The 26,693-nt window shown below is 36.2% G+C and overlaps 1 protein-coding gene and 1 long non-coding RNA gene across 2 annotated transcripts in view; one reads left to right on the top strand and one right to left on the bottom strand.

Annotated features, from left to right (window-relative positions):
- The window catches only part of LOC113504330 (dymeclin), a 48,776-nt gene extending 31,801 nt beyond the window's left edge, over nucleotides 1–16,975 (top strand). The window contains exons 4-17 of the mRNA XM_026886591.1: nucleotides 8,329–8,491; nucleotides 8,827–8,972; nucleotides 9,307–9,426; nucleotides 9,888–10,030; nucleotides 10,624–10,836; nucleotides 11,067–11,143; nucleotides 11,543–11,665; nucleotides 12,123–12,248; nucleotides 12,995–13,157; nucleotides 13,733–13,831; nucleotides 14,021–14,079; nucleotides 14,540–14,713; nucleotides 15,137–15,262; nucleotides 15,629–16,975. Of these exons, the coding sequence (XP_026742392.1) occupies nucleotides 8,329–8,491; nucleotides 8,827–8,972; nucleotides 9,307–9,426; nucleotides 9,888–10,030; nucleotides 10,624–10,836; nucleotides 11,067–11,143; nucleotides 11,543–11,665; nucleotides 12,123–12,248; nucleotides 12,995–13,157; nucleotides 13,733–13,831; nucleotides 14,021–14,079; nucleotides 14,540–14,713; nucleotides 15,137–15,262; nucleotides 15,629–15,778 (1,882 nt within the window). The 3' untranslated portion in view covers nucleotides 15,779–16,975. The remainder of the gene's footprint in view (nucleotides 1–8,328; nucleotides 8,492–8,826; nucleotides 8,973–9,306; nucleotides 9,427–9,887; nucleotides 10,031–10,623; nucleotides 10,837–11,066; nucleotides 11,144–11,542; nucleotides 11,666–12,122; nucleotides 12,249–12,994; nucleotides 13,158–13,732; nucleotides 13,832–14,020; nucleotides 14,080–14,539; nucleotides 14,714–15,136; nucleotides 15,263–15,628) is intronic.
- On the bottom strand, nucleotides 385–1,961 carry LOC113504333. Its single transcript, XR_003401552.1, has 2 exons — nucleotides 1,668–1,961; nucleotides 385–1,019 (listed from the first exon to the last, which is right to left on the bottom strand). It is a non-coding gene; the product is annotated as an uncharacterized LOC113504333 (long non-coding RNA).
- Nucleotides 16,976–26,693: the final 9,718 nt, after the last annotated feature.

The raw sequence follows: 26,693 nt of genomic DNA, 5'->3' as shown, positions 1-26,693 counted from the left end.
CCTCCGTTGTATCTGAATTCCATAACACAAGTGCTTTAGCAACTTACTTTGGGTTCAGAACAATGTATGTGATGTTGATCGCATTTATTTACATCTTCGAGTGAAATAGTGTAAAATTACAAACCGGTCTACAAACATTCAGATAAAAGCAGGTCAGATAATCAAATAAAATATCAATTAAACTGTCACTTTAATTTACCGCATGTTAAATACCTATCTCTATTCTTTATAATTGCTTTTTGATTTTTTGTTTATGCCAGGGGTTATGCCTTGATACAAGGACATAAGGTTCATTTTTGATATTTTGTCGGCCCGGTCAACCACTTTTTGCGGTTTTAAATCGATTCAGGAAATTATATAATATAGCAATCAAAACACATATGATATAATAATGATTTATTGAGTGATCAGACTCTACAGGATGTATTTTTGAAATGGAGGTTTGGAAGAAAATTTTATCTAAGCGAAATGTGGTGTATTGTATACATTTTAAGATTTTTTTCGACCAGGTGCATCATAAAGCATATTACGCATTTATTATGCAGTAACGTCAGTTTTAAACTTAAAATATGTATATTTCTATATCTACAATATAACTAATGAGTATACCTATAATGACAGAAGAAAAATGTGCATTTATTTGAAGTTCCCTTTATTAAATTTGTATATTTTGTTGTTCCTATTGGCCTATTTGGGACAGTTCACTTTGAGGTAGCCGGGCTGCCAACGAAGCCCCGCTACCGCTTTGGGTTGAGCGAAAGGGAGTGTCAGACTTCCAATAAATAAAACCCACCCATGATCCTTCGTGTACCGGGGCCACGGTAACCCTTTCGGGCAATCCCACTACTGGGCTCCACAGAACGCTTAACGAAGGAGTCATTCTTGTTTGGTGCTCTCGGTTTTGGCTTCATTATAATATCTTCTGTATTCCTTAGGTATATTTGCATCGTAAAGATTTTTAATCCTTGATGCTGGTAAATGCGTGCCTATTTCTATACCTCCTAGTCTCCATTTAGTATCTGAAAAATAAACATGTATTATCAACCGATGAAGGTTCGATCCCAACGCAGGCAAAGGGCCAAAGGACTTTTTCAGTTTTAAATACTTCCTTAAATATAATTATTGAAGGACACCCCTGAGGAACTATAAAAGCATCTTGAGAAAACCAGAAATTCCAAATATAGGATCCAGAATTGCCAACTCGCAGCGAGCTAGCGTGGCGCGTGGTGATCAATGCTCAAACCTTCCCTATACGAGAAGAGATCTGTGTCCAAAACTTTGGACTTATATAGGCTGGTGATACTTATTATAAGAGTCATACATAGCTATGTCTTGATATATAACAAAAAATCCGGACAAAAACCCTCACGACAAATCATTGGATTTCCCTATCCCATTTTTCCACCACAATTTCCTCATCAGTCTTAGAACACTTGATAATTCAATGTTCTATTTCAGTGCGCTTTCATTTAGGTCCTATTCAAGTATATTCGATTATTATTTTCCACTTTCACCGATTTTGATCCATGTCACGTAAAACAACCACATGTCCAAAAACACTCACGTAAAACAAGAAATTGAAATTACTCAAACCGTTTCCGAATGTTCAGACTTTTTGCGTCAGGAGTACAAAATGCTATTAAAATAATATAAATTATAATACATACATTTGGGGTCGCCCACAGCGAAATATACAACCGACATTAAAGCAAAAAATAATAATAATATTAACTTCATTTGTAAGAGTAATAACTTGTGTGGTCTCAAACAAACTATGATCGTATTTCTTGAAAGCTCGTCTTTTATATGTACGGTGATGTGGTTTATGTTAACTATACAGTCATTACTTATAAGTTTTAATCATCATAGAGTTTTCCTTATACGCTAACACATAAACAATTAATGTATTGTTTATGTAGTGTATTTTTTATAAAACCGACTCTCGCATGAATGAATTTAATCCTTGTGTCGCGGGGGGTTTCGAAAATATTCAAATCACATGCACAAAGACACCCAGACTCAGGACAAGAATTCGTGGATCACACAAATGTTTGTAAAACAAGGGGATAGAACTCGCGACACGTCTTGCTCAGTGGGTTTGGTGTGGTGACCTCAAACACTTAGCTATCCGTGCAGTCAATTTAATTTTACCGTGCCTCTGGCGGTATCGTCGTGTGTCGTGTGGGCTGTGCGGCTCTATTATAAATGGTTGAGATGCAAGAGGCTACTCGGGGCATGCGAGCCGAATAATGTCGTTTTTTTTTTGTTAAGGTGGGGGAATCCTCATGGACACCCATTCCCTCGGGGGAGGAAACGGGTAGTGTCAGACTCTTACTGACTTAACCTGAACCGCCGTGCTACGTCATCCGTGTTTTTGTGTCGGTGTATGGCAATGCGTTGCAATCCTTCATACTGATGGCGCAGGCTTGCTCAGATTGATCTGGCTCTTTCTGCCAAAGACCAGTCCAGAAAAGGCACTGCATTTATTGACTTACTACAGAAAATAAATTGTCTGGACTTTAAAAGAGGCGATGACCCCTGAGTTTGTTTTGACGTTTCTTCTCGGGTTAGCCAGCTCAGAAATGTCGGCTAGCTTAAAATGACATGTAAAAATGATGACGTCTATCCTATTGGCTGAATAAAAATGATTTGAAATTATTTGATTTGAGCGATATTTTAAAATGTGGGCTTTTAGATTTTTTTAATCTATATATTTTTTAGTTTATATATACACACTTTTCTTGTTTGTTTGTTTGTCCTTCCGGTTGAATTTTTGCAACTCAATTTTGAGGCACTTCCCGATTTGAACAGGCTGAATTTTTAGGGTAGCTTCAAACCCGATGACCCAATGGAGTGACATTTAAAAACATGGTGTTTTAGCTATGTGTTAAATATATTTTTTCACTTATATGATCTTGTATTATTTGAAGTTACTTTGCGGCCTATTTTGCACTGCGCAGTTTGATGGTAGCCGGGCTTCAAACCATTCCAACAAGGGCCTAACGATGGAGTCACTCATTTCACATCGGTTGAGTCGAAACATTTTTGGGGCTCTCGGTGGTCGCTTTATAAAAATATCTTCTATACTCCTCAGGTATGTTCGCGTCGTAAAGTTTTTTAATCCTTGAAGCTGGTAGACGCGCGCGTTTTGGTATACCTCGCCGTCTCTTTGTCCTATCTGTAACCAAATATTATGTTCTTTTTAAGTACTTTCTTTATTATTTTAATACGCTCTTGATAAACGAAGAAGGACAGCATGGAAGGAAACCTGGACTCCAAATATTGGAATCTGTAAATGACAACGCAGCATTGTGATGTGACCAAACCGGGCTAGCTGATGATCAATGCTCTAACTCTCCGTATACGGGAGCAGTCCTCTGCCTAAGTGGGACGTATACAGGCTGGTATATTGTATTGCTAGCTGTTCGAGTCGAAAATGATCCCAAAATAGGCTACAAAGTAGCACTTATTGAATGTCAAAGTTACACAGACAGCTCCCCGTATCGCCCACCCTTCACCGCTTCCTAAGTGCTCTAGCTGTGAAAAAGAAACGGCGCAACAAACTCCACAACATAGCACAAAAACGAAACATCGCGATAAAAACTATTCTATGAGTTGTGATCAGATAATACTAGGAGAACTATATAATTTTAATACATACGTTTGGGAGGGTCACCCACAGCAAAATAAACGACTAACACTAAAACAAGAACTAATAATATTAACTTCATTTGTGTAATAACTTGTGCAGGGTCAAATAAACTATGATCGTAACTCTCGAAAGCACGTCTTTTATAAGTACACTGGTGCGACCTATGTAAAGCATTACTTCATTATAATTTTTAATCATCATAGAGTTTTCCTTATGCGCTCTAACATAACACATTACCCATTAATATTGTTGTCCTGTGTGTGAGCACAAGGTCATCTGGTCCCTTGTTTCATTCGGGGACTTCTGTTGATCCTAATTTCTCAAGAAGGGTTTTTTGCCCGACTAGTTTCGGACCCAATCGGAATCCTTATTCTTCTACTTTGGATCAAGCAGAAGGAGTGTCCCTTCTGCTTAACCCAAAGTGGCAGTCATTTGTTGATTTTCCATAATCAACAGTACATATTATGACACTATTAGCAACTGTCTGTCTGCCCCCGTGTTTCGGAAGGCACGTTAAGTTGTAGTTCCCGGCTGTTGTGCATACATCCCTGACAGTCGTTACAGGTAGTCAGAAGCTTGAAACTCGTGACAATCAGTCTAACTAAGGGGTATCGCGTGTTGCCCAGGTAACTGGGTTGAGGAGATCAGATAGGCAGTCGCTCCTTGTAAAACACTGGTACTTAGCTGCATCCGTTTAGACTGGAAGCCGACCCTAACATCGTTGGGAAAAGGCTAGGACGATGGTGATTTTTCGTATGTCATCAATCAAACTCACCACCCCTCCCGTCGCGTAAGGTCACGATTTTGGACTTCGGTTAGGTCCGAAACTAGTCAAGGATACGATACGATTCGTCACTGATACTCAAAATATAACTAGAATATTTCATGACACAAAGAAACATGTTTACTTGTTTCATATTCATATAATTTATTTGCATTCCACAATGTGTTGAAGTTGTTACAGTATGCTTAAAGCTATGTACGTTTGTGGTCCCGGTCGGGCACGGAAAATCTCACTTAATTCTTTATTAAGTAATAAAGTAGTTCTTGAGATTGCAATTACTATAGAATATTTTAAGAAAATGGTCAATTATAGTTTGTTATTATTATAAAATTCTAAACAACTACAAGAACTAGTTATCACTAAAAACATGTATCCACTCATAAGATATTCGATTGTTTGAAGTTAATTTGCGGCCTATTTTGCACTGCGCTGTTTAAAGCGATCCGGGTTTCGAACGATTCCAACAAAGGCCTAACGATTGACTCATTCTTGTTAGATTGGGTGAGTCGAAACATTTTTGGGGCTCTCGGTGGTCGCTTTATGAAAATATCTTCTATACTCCTCAGGTATGTTCGCGTCGTAAAGTTTTTTAATCCTTAATGCTGATAAACGCGCGCGTGTTGGTGTACGCCGTGTCTTTGTGGTATCTGAAAAAATGTGTTCTTTTTTAAAGTCTCTTCTTTTTAATTGTTTTAGTCTACTTTTCTTTTTTCTTTCTCCAAATCTTAGAATCTGTAAATGTCTATGCAACATTGTATTGTGACCAACCCGAGCTAGTGTGATGATCAATGCTCAAACGTTTCCTATACGGGAAGAGGTCTGAGGCGAAAGTAACCCCACCGTTCTAATAACCATAAGCGTCTTTTCGGGAGTTCGATCTCCTGTTCCTGTTCCGAGTTTGGGTGCCTATGTTCATCGGATTTAAATATTTGGAAACCTCTAAATATTAAATGTAAATAGGTGTTTAAAAAATACCGTTTCACAATAAACGCGAAAGTATACCGAATAAAGTGAACCGATTTCGATGTAATTCGTTACAGAGCCGAGCTTCCACAATTTCAAGAGTTGATTGAACTCTTAGTTTTTTTTATTACACCTAAAGAATACCTAAATTCGAATAAAATAATATTATTTTAATACGTACTTCCAGGAGGGTCACCCGCAGCGAAATATACAACTGACAGTAAAGCAAAAAATAATAATATTAACTTCATTTGTGAAAGAAATAACTTGTGTAGTCTCAAAACAAACTATGATCGTAACTCTCGAAAGCACGTCTTTTATAAGTACACTGGTGCGACCTATGTAAAGCATTACTTCATTATAATTTTTAATCATCATAGAGTTTTCCTTATGCGCTAACATAACACACATTAATATTATTGTCCGTTGTGTGAGCACAAGGTCATCTGGTCCCTGATTTCATTCCGGGACTAGTATTGATCCTAATTGCTCAAGAAGGGCTCACTTGGAGTTTGCTTTCCCGACTAGTTTCGGACACAACCGGAACCTTTAGCGTGAGCTGAAGGCGGCTAGCTAGCAATCAATATAAAAATAAGAACCTTAATCGTAGACGATGTTTATTATACACTAGCTGTTGCCCGCGACTTCGTCCCCGTGGGTAGAAGATATAAGATGATTTATACCTACCCTGTTTTTTTCACATTTTCCATTGTATCTTCGCTCCTATTAGTCGCAGCGTGATGGTTTATAGCCTAAAGCCTTCCTCGATGAATAGTCTATTCAACACAAAAATATTTTTTCAATTTGGACCAGTAGTTCCTGAGATTAGCGCGTTCAAACAAACAAACAAACAAACTTTTCAGCTTTATTTATAAGTATAGATTATATATTATATATTATATATTATTATACATATAGATTCCGTGGCCCCGGTACACGATGGACAAAAGAAGGACATGGGTGGGTTTTAGACAGTAGGAGTCTGACCCTCCCCACCCCCTTCCACTTAACCCAAAGCGGAAGGATTCATTTTTGATGATTTCCTATTGTCGGCTAACTAGGTCCGAAACTAGTCGGGTGTAAAATACGAAAGGGTAAGTTGAGAGAACGTGAATATGTGTGAATAAACAAACTGTAATTATAATTATGAATCCGCATAACAAGAGTTAGTGTAATAATTTAGTTACGGGGATTACCAATACACTTAATTCGAGAATCATTCATCGAGCACATGTTTTCATTGCGACAAATATTTTCATTTTATTTAAGCGCAGTGACATAAGAAGAGGAGATCACAGGTTAAGCTACGCTTGACGCGGTTGGTCCGTAGATGGGTGACCATCTTTGTCATAACGAGTTCCTCCGTGTTTCAGAAGGCACGTTGAATTGTTCCCAGCTGTTGTTTCTACATCTATGACAGTCGTTACAGATAGTCAGAAGCTTGAGAAGTCTGACAACCAGTCTAACCAATAGGTATCGTGTTGCCCAGGTAACCGGGTTGAGGAGTTCAAATAGGCAGTCGCGCCTTGTAAAACACAGATACTCAGCTGAAACTGGTTAGACTGGAAGCCGACCCCAACATAGTTGGGAAAAGGCTAGGCCGATGATGATGATGACATAAGAAAGATGACTGGGTATTAAAGGTAAAATCTTTTTAAGTCCGTCCGTTTGTCGGTGGTGTCTTAGAATAATTAAGAAAATAATAATAATATATTACATATTCACGTTATTCCATACATGATTTTCTTACAACTGATTTATTGCCCTGCTTTAAATGTATGAATAAGTTGGACTGTGACTCATTAATTAATAAAATTATTTATTAATTCAAAATGTTTACACGTGTATAACACATAATAATTAAGAAACCTCAATAAAACCTGTCAAATTAATTGTAAAAAAATAAGTTGCGCATTAAAAAAGCCTCAATACTTTTTCTGTATGAACCGTGATAGCTAGTCGATTGAAACATTGGCAGATGATGTATTTCGGTTGCCGGCGTTGTCGCTTTAACAATATGTTATGAAAATTAAAATTGGGTTTAAGCTATCGTTGGTACGGTCATTTATTCATGGAGGTTGGCTCGTAAGCCTTCTAAAAATTATAAATATTATGACACAGGTATGTTAAATACATTCGTGGGAACCGCCACTTGATGTGTCCCTAAACCGGTTGCTTTTCTTTAGCATATCTACGCCCAGAAACCTTAAAATGCATTTTTTTTTTATATCAATGATGAATTTCACATTAGTATACAATGTAGTTTTTCGTTCGCGTTTAGGGACATCTTGTTATATATGTATGTAAAGCGACGAACTGCGTACCGCCTAACAGTCGATGATTGACACAGTGAAGACAAAATATTAACGGTGGACAACCCTTATCACTTAGGGCTATGAAAAATAGATAGTAGCTTATTCTCAGACCTACTGAATACGCATATAAAGTTTAGTAGAAATCGGTTAAGCCGTTTCGGAGGAGAACGGTAACTAACATCGTGAAACGGAAATTTTATATCTATACTAGCGAAACGTTTCGGAGGAGTACGGTAACTAACATCGTGACACGGGAATTTTATATATTAGATATGTATACTAATATATAAAGCTGAAAAGTTTATTTGTTTGTTTGTTTGAACGCGCTACTGGGAACTACTGGTCCAAATTGAAAAATTATTTTTGTGTTGAATAGACCATTCATCGAGGAAGGCTTTAGGCTATAAACCATCACGCTGCGAATAATAGGAGCGAAGATACAATGGAAAATGTGGCTAAAACTGGGAAAATATTCATTTTCGAGGGCAGCCGTTTAAAAATTCCTAACTTATATCTTCTAACCACGCGGACGAAGTCGCGGGCAACAGCTGGTATTAGATAACCTTTCACCTTCTACCTCTCATTCTAACATAAACTTGTCTTTTTGTCCACAGCGTGATGTTAGCATGGCAGACGTTCAACGCACTGTTCGTGATCCGCGCCGTGAGCAAGTATTTAGTAGAAATGGTGCCTGAGTACGAGCTCTGCAGGCATCTGGACGTTCAAGCGGAAAGGAGGGTGGGAAATGGACCTGTTGATACCAGGGAAGAGTCTAATGTGCGTAACCTGCTAATAATAAAGGAGAAATTTTGTATGTGTGTGTTCCTCTTTCACGAAAATACCACTGAACGGATTTTGACGAAACTTGGTACACAGATAGTTTATAACCAGTTTTCAGACATAGGAGTTTGTATCCCGATTTTATGTTCCCATGGGGTTATTTTAGATTTGCGAATAATCGACATGAAAAATCGCGCATAATTTGCTTTTAATACAAAACAAACTGAACTAAAATCGCTCTATTCGAAAGAAGTTTACGCTATTTAGCAATCATCTTTATACCGCATTTGCATCAGTACATAGGTTTTACAAAATCATTATTTTCTCCCCAGACTCCACAAGAAACGCCATCACCACTCGCAGTCCCGTCGACTCCCGATTTAGAAGTACAAACATCTCCGAAACTGACCGGCACCGAGAGCCGTGTGGAAATGCTCATCGATGCCCTGATAGGAATCATCATAGATGTACCGGTCACGTAAGTATTTAACATATAATTTTTACCTACTTATTACTACTATATGGCAGGGCGGGGTAATGCTCATGGACATCCACTCCCTCGGGAGATGAAATGGGTAGTTTGTTTTGTTTAAAAAAACGACTCCCGCACTAAGGAATTTAATCCTTGTGTCGCAGGGGGTTTCACAAACATATAATTCACATGCACTAGGCACTTCGCGCAAATTGGGTTTGGTGTGTGGACCTCCAGGGCCAGAGCACAGCAGTGAGACGTAAATAGGCTGGTTATTAAAAGCTATCTAACATAAATAAGCATTATTTCTTTAATTATAAATGTCGTTTGTTATTTTCAGAGACAACACGTATTACCTACACTTGGAGTGCATCAACACAATATTGGTGCTCATGTCTGTGTACATGTTCGCCGGGGTCCACGGACAAACGAGGCTGGTCGATACCTCTTTAATTTATAGGTGAGATACTCCGATAATCACCTATAATCTATATTTTTTTTGTAATAACTCTCACATTAAAGATTTGAATGCTTTTGTCGCGGGGTGTTCCACAAACATTCACGTCACATGCACAAAAACACCCAGACTCAGGACAAGCATTCATGGACCACACAAATGCTTGTCCTGTTTTTTGGTGCAAAGATAATGATATCAACCTGGAAGGATGGATGGATGGATTCTCGCTGATTAAAAACATCCGCTGACTTAAAACTCCCCAGTCCCCTACATTTGTCTAAGCTAGAGTCACGGAATTACTCAAGCGTGCTCTCCGCGCCTTTGGCAAAATGCAGGGATCAATTTTCATTTAACGAGCAATATCTGTAATCTGATCCCTTAAAAATTACATCAACTTTTTCTCCGTAGTTTTTATACTAAAAATCTTTTGTATGTTGCTATATCATTAAATTCCTTTGTTTCAGAACCCTCTTCCAAGGCCGCTACGGCATGCACGCGCCGCTACTAGTGAAGACGTTACTGAACAACTTGTCGAACATGCTCGCCGCGCCGCCGAGCATGTTCGGCGCGCACGCGGGCGGCGGGAGTCTGCTCATTAACTTTGCTTGTAAGTTTCATACATACATACATTCATTAAATGATGTAACGGTTTACTTACGCGTGTTTAACGGGATTGCCTGACTGGTTTCGGACCCAACCGGAGTCCTTAATCAAGCTGACGCGGCGGGTCGCGTACAAACATTTATTTATTTTTAAACATTTATTCATTTATTTATTAAACCGCGATAAAATCCGTAAAAGTAGTTTCATTTCAATGTCTAACATTCGCGCAAACCTAAGAAACCACTATTTATTTATTGCTTGCTGTTAGCGGGCCAGCCTGCTACAATAGGGATGACAGGGTATGGAAAAAAAAATATTTTGGCCCTCATTTAGAAAATTGAAAAATATAAGTCACGTATTTTTTACCTTTATCTGAAAAACTTTGCTTTAAAGTTTAGGAGACAGGTCTTGTGACGAACCCATTTCGTAAAATTTATAAGCAATCGTGACGTCACTCTTAGTAATTTGATCAATTTATGTTTTGCGGGATGAATACAAAAAAATAGGTCTCCTTGTGTTTACACTAAACTACAAGACGGGCAACAAAAACAGCAGCAACGGCTAGTAAATAATAAAAACATGACTTTCAATTTTCAGCTGGTCTCTGGAACATGATAACCTTCAACTCTTCGTCTCGTCCGACGATCTATACGCAGCCTCCGCTAGATAGACAGGAACTAAAAGAGAGGGTCAAAAGAGAACACCCTCTAGCTAACCAGTCCTGTTTGCTGTTACTCACGCTGGCGAACCACTGTATGAACGATGATAACCTGTATAGGAACGCCTTGTTATGCTGTGAGGATACTGCAGGTAAGATTCTAATTTGGGTAACACGTCTTTTCATCCCTACTTAGTGACACGAATGCTTGTCCTGAGTCTGGGTGTCTTTGTGCATGTGACTTCAATGTTTGTGAAACCCCCCGAGACACAAAGATTAAATTCTTTAATTCTGAAGTTTTTTGAAGGAGGTACTATTAAAATATTTCATTAATACAGGGGTACACTGTACATTAATCATTGTACAATACTTCTCTTTACAGAAACGTCTGCGCCCACACCACAGAAAGAATCAAATGGTGGACCACAATTGACTCCACCAAGAATTGACATGGCAGCTGTGAGTATTCAATGACATAATTGAATGAATTTAGCCTCAAATCGGAACCCTTTTAATTTATCTTTTTTACCCTCTACGCAAACAGAGGGGTGTTATATCTTGACGTTTCAATGTGTCTGTGGCATCATAGCTCCCGAATGATTTGTTTTTTATTAAAGTGAATCATTTGTGAGTTTTCTTATAAATGATTGATAAATTTCGGTCGAGCTATTAAACAGTTTTACGAATGTAAGATTTTTTAATTCATTTTGTTGTATTTGAAATATTTCCAGGGAATATCTCGTGAAGAAAAATTATGACATACCTTTATTTAGGTGTAGACTTAAAGAAGACTTTAACTCCAAACACCGCGACATGAAAATATAATGAAAATAGTAATAAACCATTCAAACTCCACAGCTCCACAAAGCGATTTGCGCGACGGCCGGCTGCGAGCACTCCACACTGCTGCTGTATCTAATGTTGCATTCGTGTACAGCGTACAAACGGCACATAAGCAACGTCGAGAAAATTGATCAATTGGTGAGTACAAAAAGTAAAAGTGATCTAAAATATATGATCTGTTGTAACTTATGTACATTTGGATTATTATTCAGTCCAAACAATTAAATCAAAAGTCATTTAATGAAATTAGACTACTAAATAGCAATTTTAAAGAAGTATAATATAGATGTTCGTGTCTTGGAACGCGCATCGATATTAATTACAGAGAAAGAGGAGAGAGATAGGGGAGAAATTATAAAAGAGGGGAAATTATTAAATGATGCAATGGTTTATTCACGCATATTTCTTGATAGATCGACTAGTTTTGAGCCAAACGGAGTCCTAAATCATGAGGCGTCGCGAAACTAGTCAGGCAATCCCGATAAATGCGCGTCAGTAAACCGTTCTATCATTTAAAAATGAATCACTATCACCATTTACATAGTTTTGTTTCCGAATATTTGCTTCACTTTTTCATTTTTATCTTATTCCACAGATAGTGCCTATCCTGCAAGTGTTGTACAACGCGCCCGACAACAATTCACATCACATATACATGTCGCTAATAGTGCTGCTAATACTGACTGAGGATGAAGCGCTTATCAAAGGCGTGCATTTAATTGTAAGTATATATTTTTTGGGCTTTATTGGTCAAGTAGTCGATTTTTTTATAGAAATTCTGGGGAAGGAATTCCGGGTTAACCGATGTGGGGCAAAGGGATTGTCCAATAGGGTTACCGTGGCCCCGGTACACGCAGGGCAATGGATGGAACATGGGTGGGTTTTGGTCAGTAGAAGTCTGACGCTCCCTTCCGCTCAACCCTAAGAGGAAGGAGTCATTTGATACCGGATAGGAATCCGGAAAAGAATAAGATGCAATATTTTTAACAGAATAGCAATCCGATTTGCCGAGCTATATTGTAGTCGGCCTCAAGCGATAACTGTTTCAGCGACTGATTGCTTGACTTCCAAAATTTTTGGGGTTCCTTACAAAAAGGGTAAAAACGGAACCCTCTTATTAAGGTTCTGTAACCAGGCTGTACCTAATAACACTCTGCTACATCGGCTACACCGTTAAATTCAAATCGAATTGGAATAATTTATTTTTTTTGAAGGGTATTTCCAGTATAATCTTGTTTAGTAATTTAGAGTACTGAACTTAACCTCCTTCATTTCAAACTTAACCTAAACTAGGGAAAAACCACAGATGTATTATTGTTACCGCTAAAACAACAAATTACATCACTCTTTTACATCCAATCTGTAATGTTGTGTTTGTTCCAATTCTGTGTGTACATAAATGATTAAGTAAATAAAAATCGATGCCAAAATACTCTTTAATTAAATAAATTGTTTAAATATTCGTAGATGCTGAAGAACCTGTCGTGGTACACGGAGCGCGTGATCTCGGAGATCTCTCTGGGCGGGCTGGTGGTGCTGGTGCTGCTGCGCGCGCTGCAGTACAACATGGCGCGCGTGCGGGACAAGTACCTGCACACCAACTGCCTCGCCGCCATCGCCAACATGAGCAGTCAGTACCACACCAGGCCTGGCCTTCTGCTGAACTTGGCCTGAGGCTGCCCCCCACATATACCCGTTACTGCAACTCCTTAAAAGGCGACTGCCCACTGCACCGTTCCACACCACTATGAACGTGTCCGGCAAAAAAAATCTCTGTATTAAAAAGTATGCGACCATGCCCGTGCCCTTACCGACCAGCATCGTCGCCTTGAGAATATTTTTTTGCCTGGCACGTTCATCTAAAGAATCGGAATCTAATGAAACCAACTAAAATATTCCGTTTCTCTCCATAGCAAGTGGGAGACGAAAGAGGAAATGGCTACTTATTGCAAAAAAAGAGATTGTCAACTAAGTTAGGATCAGAATTTAATTTTTTTATTCCTAATCGATAACTTCGCTTTCAATAATTTTAATCCTTGTGTGGCATTGGGTTAAATTGGGTTTCATAAATATTCAAGTCAAATGACTTGTTGAGATTATTTATAAACTAAAAAACTTGAATATTTACCTCCGACCCTGAATATATGCCTGTATGCGTAAGCCCGAGTTTCTACCGAATTCGTTCACAAAAGTTTTTTTCCACAGGTGAATTCAGAAATCTACATCCCTACGTAGCGCAAAGATTAGTTTCATTATTTGAAACGTTAACAAAACGAAGAGCAAGGCTATGCAGTGAGATCGAAGGTAATAATATTATTTTCTTCTATTAAACAACAAATATTTGGTTAATAAGTTTGGTTATAGTTATAAGAAAAAAATTGCCAATATTGTTTAAAAAAGTAAATCAAATATAATGTTGAAATGGTAAATGTTTTTAGATGTCGAGCAATTGGTGAAGAATTGTTTTTAAAACAGAATTATTGTATGTTTCAGGAGGCGACATCAATAGTTTAGAATTACCACATCACGCTGAAGAGAAAACTGAAGAAATTGTAAGTAAAAAGTAATTGTAATTGTAAGGAAATGAAATATTTCGTTAATGCTTCTTTCATTCAACGTAAAATATCTGTCATTTGGTCCCATACAAGGAGGAGAAAACATGGCTAAGCTATAAGTGCATAAGCGAATCGATTACAGGTTAAGCTACGAGTAACTCCGTGTTTCGGAAGGCATATTAAAATATGCGTCCCGGCTATTATTCATATATCTTTGACATTCGTTACAGGTAGTCAAAAGCCTGAAAGTCTGACAACCAGCCTAACGGCCTACCCCTAAAGGGGTATCGTGTTGCCCAGGTAACTGGGTTGAAGAGGTCAGATGGGCAGTCGCTCCTTGTAAAAAAACACTGGTACTTCGACTGGAGGCCGACTCCAACCAACATAGTTGGGAAAAGGCTAGGACGGTAATGATGGTTGTATATTTGTGTATGTTTTATATTTATTACTTCCACAGATGGATCACATAAGTGTCCTGGACGAGGTTCTTCGCATGTTGCTAGAGATCATCAACTCGTGCGTGGCTCACCAGCTGTGCAACAACCTGAACGTGGTGTACGCTCTGCTGCACAAGCGGCATCTGTTCCAGCAGCATCACCACCAACACCCAGTCGCACAGAATATTGATATGGTGGGGATTTTTAACCAGATTTTTGAAACCAATTTTCCATTCGTGTATTTTGTTTTGGTCGTCGTTTTTTTTTAATGTAGTAAATTGCGTTATTGGGGATCAAAAATTAAAGTTATTTATTAATTATTTTGAATAAAACGGACGTAAGTGCTCACAGAAGCGGGTTTTAAGGCTTACGACTATGAAGGATTCACAAAAATAGGCTTATGAACAACAACAACTCTCAAATTTCAACTACCAATAAATACATTACATTCGCAACCGTTGCCTAACCTAATCTGTGTAAATTCAACAATTTAGTTATCACGGTGCATGACGCCTGGTGGCGGATTAGCAGACTAACCTTTTACGGCTTTTACCTTTCGGTTACGGAACGCTAAAAAGTCGTTGAATCTTTATTAATAGTGTGTCATACTTCTGCAGGTCATAGGATACTTCTCGACGCGGTTACAGCGGGTCCAAGAAGGCGCCGGCGGTGACCTAGGCGTTACCGAGGTGCTGGCGTGTATCAAGAAGGGAGCAGAGCAGTGGTCCAGTGATAGACTTAAGGTATATCTTCCTGCACGTATAACCGAGTGGTTGTGGTCACCACGCCACACCCACAGAGTGTGTCGCAGGCTCGATCCCCACGAATGCTTGTCTTTGTGCATCTCACTTGAATGAAATGTATGGTGAAACCATTGTAACCAGAAACCAGTGTGAACCAGATTAAATTACTTAAAGCGGGAGTTGTTTAAAATTATATATAACGACCATAAAGAATTCTAAGTGTTATGTTACTTGCCTTAGAACAAAAGCAATTTATCCACAAATTATAATAAAGATTTAATGCAATATAATTGAATGCAAAAAAAAAATTGTGACCAAATTCTTTAATTCGAGACTTAATAACTGATTAATAAAAAACTTTTCCAGAAATTCCCCGATCTTAAATTCCGGTACGTGGAAGAAGATAGGCCGGAGGAGTTCTTCACGCCCTACGTATGGGGTCTGGTCAACTCCTGCGGCGGAGTGTACTGGGCCAGCGAGGGCGGCGCCAGAGCCCTGGACCTGTTGGCTTGCTGATTACCAGACTACAGAGAAAACTGTGTCGACAAAGTGCTGAGGACTCTAAGAACCATATTGTGTTAGTGTTTGGGAGATAGGCAAGCAACAAATCCGCTTTTAACAATGCCCGATAAATGAATGGAATTTGGATTAAATTTGACACTATTCGTATTCTCCTTAGCTTCTAGCCAACATTTCATTTGTGTTGCTAGAAATTTCGGAAATTCTTTGCATTGTCCTGAAATGAATACTGAATTTCCAATTATTGTGTTAGAAAAATGCTTAGGGGAATACGAATGTGTCATTTTAATCCGTATTCAGACAGACATTGTAAATAGCGGAATTTGAGGCCAGGTAGCTTACATTCCACCTCTTAAAGACTAACTAACGTGGAAGGGAGAAGACACTATATTATGTAGCGCCCTCTCGCTTCCACAGTTGTAACTATCTTCTTTAAAAGGTGGTAGTAAGCTCTCAGTTAACTTATCTCGTACAAGCAAGTGTATGCAACATTTGTACAATTATTACTGTTTTTTTTTATTAGTATTTCCGATAGTGTATCGTGTTGTCGTTAGTAGTCATGGTGGCCTTGCGGTTATGTGTATGGATTTGTATGCCCGAGGTGCAGGTTCGATCCCCACGCGATGACATTAAAAAGACACTAGATGAAGTACCAATGTGATTTTTAATGTTATTTGTGTTTTTTTATCATCCTGAGATATCTGGAAAACGGTGATGAAACCATCGTGAAAACTTAAGGATTTAGGCGAAACTTGATACGCATATGGCTTATAACCTGAATTAAAACTAATCACAGAATAGTTTTATGTTCCTGTGGGATCATTTTCGATTTGTAGCGGGCGGGACCGCGGGCAACAGCTAGTGTTAGATATTTGTCTAGAAATCTGTAGAACCGCGACTGCATAAATGTCATTATACTGTCAAAATATTTATCCGACTGCAAAAAGAGGGTAATGTTACACGTTAATATTATGACGGACTGTCAAAGTAAGATTGGCGCCAATCGACGCGACATGACCAAAAAGATTTTTGAAAATGTGATTTTTGTACTTTAAACACTTATTTGTATTTCACAAAACTATAATAAAGTCTATATGTAAGACGAATAGTATAACTACCATTTTTAAAAATAAGTTTTTTGAAGGTAGAAGTTGTTTTGTTTTATTCTTCGAGTACCCTACATGAGGGTTTTATATTTAATAAATTATTATTATTTCTTTTTATATTTAATATGATAATATGTAAAATTACTTATACTTATTGATTGATGTGCATATCACTGTTATTTTTTGGAAAAATATTTTTATTCCGATGGTTTATTTTGTGCAGATTTATCTTTTTTTCTGACATACCCAAAAATATTTCGGTTGTGAAAAGGATTTCTTAAAAAATCGAATAAAAATAATACAAAACTACCCTGGTTGTTATTAATAAATTGAATTAAAAACAGTGATGTGCTCATTTTTTAAATAAACGGGTCAGCCCGTCGTCACTATGTCTAATTACATTTACAAGTAGTGTATAAACGCAATATAGTTAGTGAACAATCAATAAATAATTTATATTTAAACAAAATGTGTTTTATTAATTTATTTACCTGCATTCTGCATATAACGATGGGACTAATGTAATTAATAAAATAATTACATGAGTCATAGAAAACCGACAAACAAACCTTTATTTAAATTAAAGATGGCCATCTGCAAGTTCTAACGTGCATAAAAATAATAACTATTGACAATAGCCGTGGTAAAAATGGGAATACCAAGTACTTCCTATAACTTTTCAATAGAATAATAACATATTTCTAATTTTCATTTAGAATTTTATCGATTATCAAAGAACTTATCAAAAATGAAATACTGATAACAGATCCTAAACGACTTACCGAAAACGCTTGACCTTAAAGGCACTGCAAAGCATTGGACACAACTAAGCATGGATAAATATGTATTATACTAATTAGATATTTTATACACTGCAGAAATTAAAAATTAATAAGAAATCTCCACTGAAAAATGGGCTTGAATATAGATTAATCAGACTATACCCACTGATTACTGAATTCAGATTCACTTAAGTTTTCCCGCCAAATGATTTTGCAACACAACAGCATAGACAACATATGGAATCGTGCAAAAGTGCAAATTAGATTTCTGATTTTCCTGATAGATATTTTCCATAATTTGTTGTATAAAATTTATTGCTAAACTGTTGAAATATCAACAATATCGTTTTAGTTTCATAATAATCAATTTAAAAAAATAGTAAGAAAAAAAGCTATAGACAATCCTACTTCTTTCTGATTCAAAATCAAATCAATGGACAATCGGAGAAGTGTTGTGTTGTGAACGAAGTGCGTAAACAATACTTATTTTATACAAAATTTATTATTTCTGGATAAATTTTGTACCGGGAATGTTTAATATAATATAATGTAGACTTTTTATTTACTGGTGAAATTAATTGTGGCATTTAACTGTATTTTTTACGAGACAAATTGGACTGAACGTTTTCGGTAAGTTTAATATTGTTTTTACTCATATTTCGTTTATTTCTATTATTCATACAATTAAATACAATCTGTCGTATTTACTTTATTTTAAGCTATGTGTTCTGTATTTTAGCTCTAAGACTGTATTTATTTTAATTAACTTACGGCTCTTGTACCGTGCCGCGTCATTTTATGTTTTTATTTGATATTTTTATTATATAGCATTTGTTTTTATTAGATTATTGTTAGTGTTGTGTATACTGTGAGTTTTGTCTCTGTGTATCGCTATTTTTACTTTAGAGTAGTTCTATTTCTATTAAGGGTAGATAGTATTGATTTTATAAACAAAACAGTCAAATCAAATTTGGTATCATTGACATTTATTTTTATTTCTCTAATTAACCTTTTTAAATCTACAGAAACATTTAAGAATTCAAAACAAACCAGTGACCATTGAAGAACTGAGAAAAGATTCTAATTTCAAAATGTTATTTTTCTATGATTTTAATTTAAATAAAACCTCTTTACACCCATATTTAATTTTTGTTTACTCATAACAAAAGTATTAGTCAATTTAAATATTACCTTTTTAGTTTAGTGCCAAAATATAATTGATCTTTTAAATGCTATATACCATGTAAAGATTTAAATTTATCCTTGAAATTGTTTACTCCTATTAATGTTATTCAAATCTATAGTCTTGGCATTGCAGTCTCTCTGTTTTTACATTAATTTGATCTAAATTTCACATGATGAAATAATAGTTATAAGTGATTTAACGGTTTAGTCACGCATATTTATGGGGGTAGCCCGACTAGTTTCGGACCCAACCGGAGACAGTTACTATAAAAAAAAATAGTTATAAGGGTTAATTAAACTGTCAATAGATGTTTATCAACACCTTAATATCTATTGGTTTAGGATTAAAGATATATTTTATTTACGAAAAGAATTAACAATAATTGACATACATGAGAAAGTTTAAACATCAACATCCTAGCCCGAATAAAATGTCTAGACTTAACTAGACTATATCTAATAATATTATTTATAGTAAAATATCTCTTCTGTTTCTTGCAAACTCTGTAGTTTTTTTATAGTCCTCTCCTCTACTCATGGTAAGTCAGGATCTAACATGATAACTGATTATTAATACCAGAGCCACAAGACACATCCTAGGACAATTTAAAGGATCCTTCAATATAATCGAAATTGATGGAGCACTTGTCTAACAAAGTTAATAAGGAAACATTTAGGTCATTTTCTTTTAATTCACAAAATGCTGACACTGATCTACCAGAATGTATGCCAAACTTTACCAAGCCACCCTATATGAAATATTTTGAACAAAGCTCCTGATGTTTATGTGATGTTTATTCAATTCCACTGCATATTGCTCTGACACCATACTTCACAAAGGATGAAAAATAGTGGTGAAATTATATCTCATCATCGCATCTCTCTTCACTGGTGTTGCCCACTGCTGCCTATCGTGGCAGTAGGATAGAGTGGGGTCAAGCTAGTGCTCAGCGACTAACCACTTGCCAATTAACATTACCATGCGTAGAAAGGCAAGTAGATGCCGCAGTTATGTGTCAAATGTTAGGAACTGACCCACATAGCATCCACAATACAATGTCTAATTATTCTTACACACATAGTATGCAATAGTTCTGCATGTACTTCGGATTCTTCATGTCTCTTGTCCCATAGAGCATGCGTGAATGAGCCCTGGTAGATACCCCGTCACATTTTAGATTAAATTTCTCGACAAGGCATCTGCATGTTGGACGTGCCTCCATGCACCCCTTTAGAAAATACCGGGTTTCTTCCCATGAAGTTATCTCAAGAAAGTTTGACTCGCGAACCCAATCCGTCCGAAAGCTAACCCGATAAGATGCTAAAGTAAACTGTTATTAAATAAATAGTGAAAAATCTGGCTGTCGTCCACAGAAACAATCTCGATAATAATTCAATACTGTGACATTTTCACGTTTTGCCATCCGATGATACTGACCATCCCTTTTTCAACTGACCAATCATAACATAATATTTTAATTACATTTCATACTTTGCTTCACACATGCAACTGTTTGGAATGTAACCTGTGTACGTAACCATTGCATGTCTATTTAATTAAACCAATTACTTAATGGCTTAATACCCAATGGTTTAGCCTTAATTAAACCTTTCAGTTCGTTTGTTTAATTAATTACTCAGTAATTTGCGATGCGGTCGATGGCTATTGGTATTTGCGAGAATTTATTTAATTTTTACCTAAAATAATTAAAACGAAAGATTTTCAGTCACCTGTCAGAAAAAAATGCAATATAAGACTAATAAGACTATTGCATTATTGCACGTGGTTTTGGAGTCGTCGAAAAAGGAGGTCCGTTATTCTTATTAGAAAGAATTTTATTGTAACTTATATGACAGGACTCAAAAGTCATCACGTCTTAAAAAAAATATGATTGGACTGGATGTATATGAAGAAGAAATTTAATGTGGATATAGAAAAATCTGATTCATTTTTCTGCAGTTACTAGAAAATGTAAAGTTTTGCTTGTATTGCTTTTAGAGCTGGTCCCAAATTCTCGAATAAGAATTATTATGTTTAATACTGGTACACATTTAATTCATTTATTTTTGAAACTACTTAACCTCAAAAAATCCCGGCTAATTATTAGCTATTCATAAAAATATTGATTTATACTAAGATATAAAAAATATATGAATGACGAATGCAGTAAATAAAACCTAAATGGTTATTGCATCGCAAAAAATAACTCGTAACTCGCAAGTCAATAGAAAACCTTTGACATTTATAAGGAAGTCCAAGGTCTAAGTAAATAGATGTCACATGCATTAAGGTTAAAAGCTAAGTAATCTGCAGATAACGCAAGAATGTTGTTATCTGCGGATTCTATAGATAACTTATTACTCAATTTACTGAAGGTTATAGGAGACAGTTATGTTCATGTGTGTTTTAGCATTTAAATTCGGGGCGCTTGTGGCCAGAAATTGCAAAAAATGGAGAAGTTTGGAAGGAGAAGAAACTTTTCTGCTGTGGGATCTTTAACGAAATGATTAAATTGTGCAATTTAGGTTAGCTGTCAGGTAAAATGGCGCCAAAAAGAGGGATTTTATTTTATAAATAAAAAAAAACTGTTCTAGTTTCATTACTCGCAGCTCTTACGCTAAAGAGTGACTTCTCAAATGTTTTTCCAGCCTGTCCCATTGTTGTGTGAACCAGTAACAATTACAGAGAATAAGTATTAAGCATTGACGACACTTGCTAACTGGAGGCACTCAGATTAATTTATTTTGAATTCTTAAGACAAATGAAGAAGTATTTGAAGCACGTAATTGAGTACTCCCAAATTCTTATTTAAAACTCACCATATTTGGTATTAGTGCTCCGGACTCCGGTCCGTAACTAGTAGGGCTTTCCCGATAAATACACATAAATAAGCCGTTGCATTATTTAATAGCTATTTACTCTAAGGGACGTCCACGGGATTGTATTAAATCATTAAAAAGAAAAGCCGTCCCGTTATTAGGAACTATGACCCGGCCCAAGTTTTGGGTTAAAATAGACTATGACACCTACGAATAACTCGACCTTTAATTCTTCAAAGTTTTTTCAAAATCGATTCGGTCTATCCTGATGTTCTACAACAACACAAACTACGTATTTGTAATAAATGATACTAAAGAATTCAGTCGGTCATTGATTCGTATAATTAAATTATTAACCAAGTATCAGAGGTTCTATATCCGTAAATCTATTTAAACGATGTCATACATAATTCCATACAAAACAGAATTTAATTTCCATCCAACGGTCCAAAGAGAGAGTTGACTCTTCACACGTATAAAAAGAAAATCAAAATAACATTAGCATAAAACATACAATAAACAAATAACTACTTCAGAGACTTATGCCTGTACTATGAGAACTCACATCAGAAACATTGCGATTGTAGAAAAGAGACAGCATAATACACCGCGGATAGCGCCGTCCAGTCCCGTAGCAGTCATATTAAGCGCGCTCTGGCAGCAAAAACTTCATGCCATAACTTTATTAACTCCCGGCTGAATGAATAATTTCCTCAGTCAAATGGATTGCCGACGAGACGAGATTAGTGTTGTCTGTGTCACAGATTGATGAATAAGACCTGAAATTGAATAATATGTCGTGATACTAGATCGAGAATTTTTACCGGGTATATAGAAGAAAGCCGGGAGAGAATTAGGTACTAGGTAACTATATTTTTAATAGTTTTTAATACTGATGCGTGATTTTTGAAATCGTCAAATCTGTACAAAGCAGTTGCCTAAGCCGCTATGTAGGTTTATTGTATGTGGAGTTGTTAAAAAAAAAACAACTAAAATTTTGCGTTTAATGCAGATATTGGTTGTAAATCTTTTGAATGTCACATAGCCTAGAAAGATGACTTTCTTCCACAAATATAACTTTAAGCGGTAACTAAGCTTTGTGGTAGCCGGTAGGGTTGCTTATCAGTCTTGTTATGATGGTTTTAAGTTTTCCTGTGCTTGACAGTGTTAACGCGATACAATATGAAACGGAACTGTATTTAAACTGCCTCCATATGACAGGCAATGTAAATAATTGTTATTATCTACTTTGACCGCTAGCTGCCATAATCGTCAACTCAATTATTTATCCATTGACCCGCTTCCGACGCCTCATATATTCTCTCAACGTTACAAACTCTTATTTGGACGGGAACACAACTGGAATGATAATTGAAACAATTTATCACAATACCTTTTTAGTCTGTCAACGTTTCCCGCCATATTTTCGTGCAGTGAGTGGCGCGAAATGGAACGCGAACCGTGTGTTTTTTTTTACTATTTGATTTTCGTATAAAAAGTTTTTGTATCGTAGGCTGTATATTGACAGTTGATGAGTTAATTACTTTTTTGAACTTGGACTTGTTTTTTAAGTATGTGTTGACGTTTAAGGCGGGAAAGTTTTTGAAATATGGTTGAATTGTTGTGTTGAAAGTTGAGTGCGGCTTATTAACTGATTTTCTCGTGAAGTGATTGTTTCTGACCCATATTTGTACTTTTAAATACAGGCTCTTTGGATGTTGTGTATTTTTTTAAAGTAATTGCTATGTATGGAATGACAAAATACATAGCCTAAAATGACAAAGTTTAAAGTGTAAAAAAAAACATATAATTAACTACGAAAATATTAACCGAAAACTTTCGTCCTAACTAGCTAGGCAATAAGCAAAAACCGTAAATATTGCAAAAACCGTAACCAACTACATACCAGTATCATCTCATGCATGTTTTTGATCTGTTACTCGATAAGTTTGTCCAAATAATACAAGTACAGCTGGCCCCATGTTTAAGTTACAAATTAATACAAAAATTGAACTCACTACTGTGTGATAAAAGCTCAAGTGGTGTCAAAATGTACGCCATTGATGTGGATTTGACTGTACTAGGGTTTCGCCAAGCGTGGTATCCTGTCGTTGTGAATGTACCAGAAAATTATATGTTTCGTTTGTTTTACTATTATTAATTACTTTTTTTGTGTATATACGTATCTCTTATGGCAGTGTGTATACAAATCGTTGAATTGATTTTTCAAGGCTAATTACAAAGAAAATTTGTAAGGACCTCTTTCTAGTCTTACAAAATTTCATTGATCTGACTGTTCTGTTCTCTCAGGAAAGTTGTCGCCATAGTTTCTGACTCCGATATCTTGCCTGTTCTGTTGTCTTCAAAAAGAAACTTTTTAAATCGGTCGGGTTTTCATGCATATACCGATGATTCCGATTTTCGTGATTTTTTTCAACAAATTCTCCCACTATGGTTCGAACCCAACAACTAGAGCCTAGCAGTCGTGTTAGCCACCTCTGACACGATAAGGGTTAAAAAACGACAAGTCATTTCTGTAACACCTGAAATAAAACAAAACGCAAAAAGAACAAAATTACAATAAAAAAATATCCGATATACAATTCCAATGATCAGAATTGATGTCTAAAATCATTTGGGACAAGGATAAAAGATCATCAAAGATATCTTCTTCAAGTAATATCCTATTTCGTAAACCTCGTTATTAAATTTTAGCACAAAATGGCTACCAACTCGTATGTTTATAATAATATGAATAGATTTGTCAGTACTAGTCTCGCGGTATCGGTATCACATCCTGCGGTGGCTATATTGCGTTGCGGTTCAAATTTATTGTTATATCACCTAACTAAAGTGTATGTGGTTGATATATTAATTTAATTGACTCAAAATTGTTATTTTAAAGTGCGGTAAATACGGTCGAATTGTAACTTATGAAATTATTTCATTTGAACGAAATATTTAATGTAGTTCATAGCCTACTTAAAAAAAAAGTCATACTTAAATCAACCTTATGATAAATCAAACTTTCCCAAAAGCTGATACTTAACTTTTAAATGCAATAACAATGCATCAAACTAGTTAAACGAACTTCATATTTATAAACCGATCCGCCTATTACGAGTCTATCTGAAATTCTCAGACACGAAAAAAGAAATAGTAGCAAGGGGTCGACGCACCCGTATTGGCGAAAAGCCAAAGATGCACTGCATGCAAACTTTAAAGCTCTAGAGATGTCAAACAACACTGCAACGAACGAAATTGTACTAATTCAGTTCTCTACTGAATTTGTTAACTTAGTTATTCGCAAAATATGAGGGTATAGCGACGTATGAATTGGAAATCTACTGCAATTCTCAGCTACAGATTTCTTCATCTTCTGAAAATCAAAAAAAAATCTGCTCTCTATTGTGGATCATTGAAGACTTTTTGATATCATATTAAAGTACAGACAAAAACCATAATTTGGTTTTGGAATGGATGCGGTCTGCGGAAGACGGAATACCGGGTGTTCTGTGGCAACTTTCGGGAGGATTAGGTATGTCGAGTTGTGGTGCTCGATAGGCTGAAATTAGATTGATTTGCACAAAAAAGAAAACTGAATTTACTATTCAGCGTTGTAAAAGATGGATAGTTAAGTGTTTTTATTGATGGCTATAGTAAATTTTAGAAATGTTAAATACAATGTATCCATGAGGTTTATACCTCTACGTGCATAGGTATGTGAGACATCATGGTGACAGGCGGACGGACACAACAGGCCCTTAATGATACATTTAAGTTACACAATATCATTATAGTCATAGATAATATGCTGGTTTACAAAGCCTGATGCAAGTCAGTCTGAGTTCAGTTAAGGCTTGCTTTTCCCATCTCTATTCTCTATACTATTTAACGCACGTCTAGCCGTAGACAATAAACATCTGAACATTATTTGCGACTTCTAATTTTGAAATTAGGTTTTCTTCTTCTATTTGTTAACCAGCTATTGTAGCGAGACTGGGTACCGCCATGTTTAAAGTAGTTGCAGTTGTGGAAGCGAGAGAGCACTACATGGCGTTGAGTGGCTTCTTCTTTTACACAACACACAACTTATTACCTCTGAACATTATTTGCCAGTTGGATTTTCAAAGTATTTTCAAACCCGATGACCCAAAATCAGTCCTGTCGTTTTTATAGTTGTAAATTGCTTTGTCATCGGGTTTGTAAATACTCTGAAAATTTCAGCCTGCTGCAAAAATCCAACTGGAACGACAAGCAAACCAGAAATTTGAGTGAGAAAATATACTAAATCCTACTGTATACAGTATCTATCAATTCAGCCATTTTATAAAATCTAAAATTGTTTCATGATAATTATTAGTAAGAGCATCTTAAATCTAGCTCTACCCACAACAAGGCGAGATTCCGACATTCCTTGTCAAATTAAGATATTTAAAAACTTTAATAAATTCTGTTTGTGAATCTTAATCCGTCATAACACTTATGGAAACCATTGCATAGTTTTGAAATAAATGGTAACCATTAACTTTAGCATTAAAATAAAACTAAGCTGATCAATTTGTCTTGTCATAAAGGTGTATCAGGATGTGCCGGCGATGACAAATGTCTATGGCCTACATAGAAGATTAACCATAGAGTATTTTTTTCTATGATTTTTTTTCTGTGTCTGCCAGAGTCGTAAGATTAATACGGGTGCATTAGTTTTAATTTGTAATATAAATTAGTTAACTTTTTATTTATATTATATTATATTTATATTCTGAATTTAGTGCCCGCAGGTTTAAATACTGAATTGAATGGCATAGAGGCTTAGGCATCCTATGTTTTAATACAATTTTAAAATCATCAATCTGTTTTATTTATAACAGTAGTATGATTTTCAAATTATGCGCCGACTATGTAATAAAATTGAATTTCTAGTACTGGTAAGTGACGTCACGTGAGATTTTACCTAACCATACCTTCATTATATCATAAAAGAAAAAATGCTTTTGTGGACATCTCTACGATGGACTT

The sequence above is a fragment of the Trichoplusia ni genome, chromosome 21 (assembly GCF_003590095.1).
Source record: "Trichoplusia ni isolate ovarian cell line Hi5 chromosome 21, tn1, whole genome shotgun sequence".
Taxonomy (NCBI): domain Eukaryota; kingdom Metazoa; phylum Arthropoda; class Insecta; order Lepidoptera; family Noctuidae; genus Trichoplusia; species Trichoplusia ni.
The sequence above is the reverse complement of the archived record's forward strand: the minus strand, read 5'-3'. Positions and strand labels throughout refer to the sequence as shown.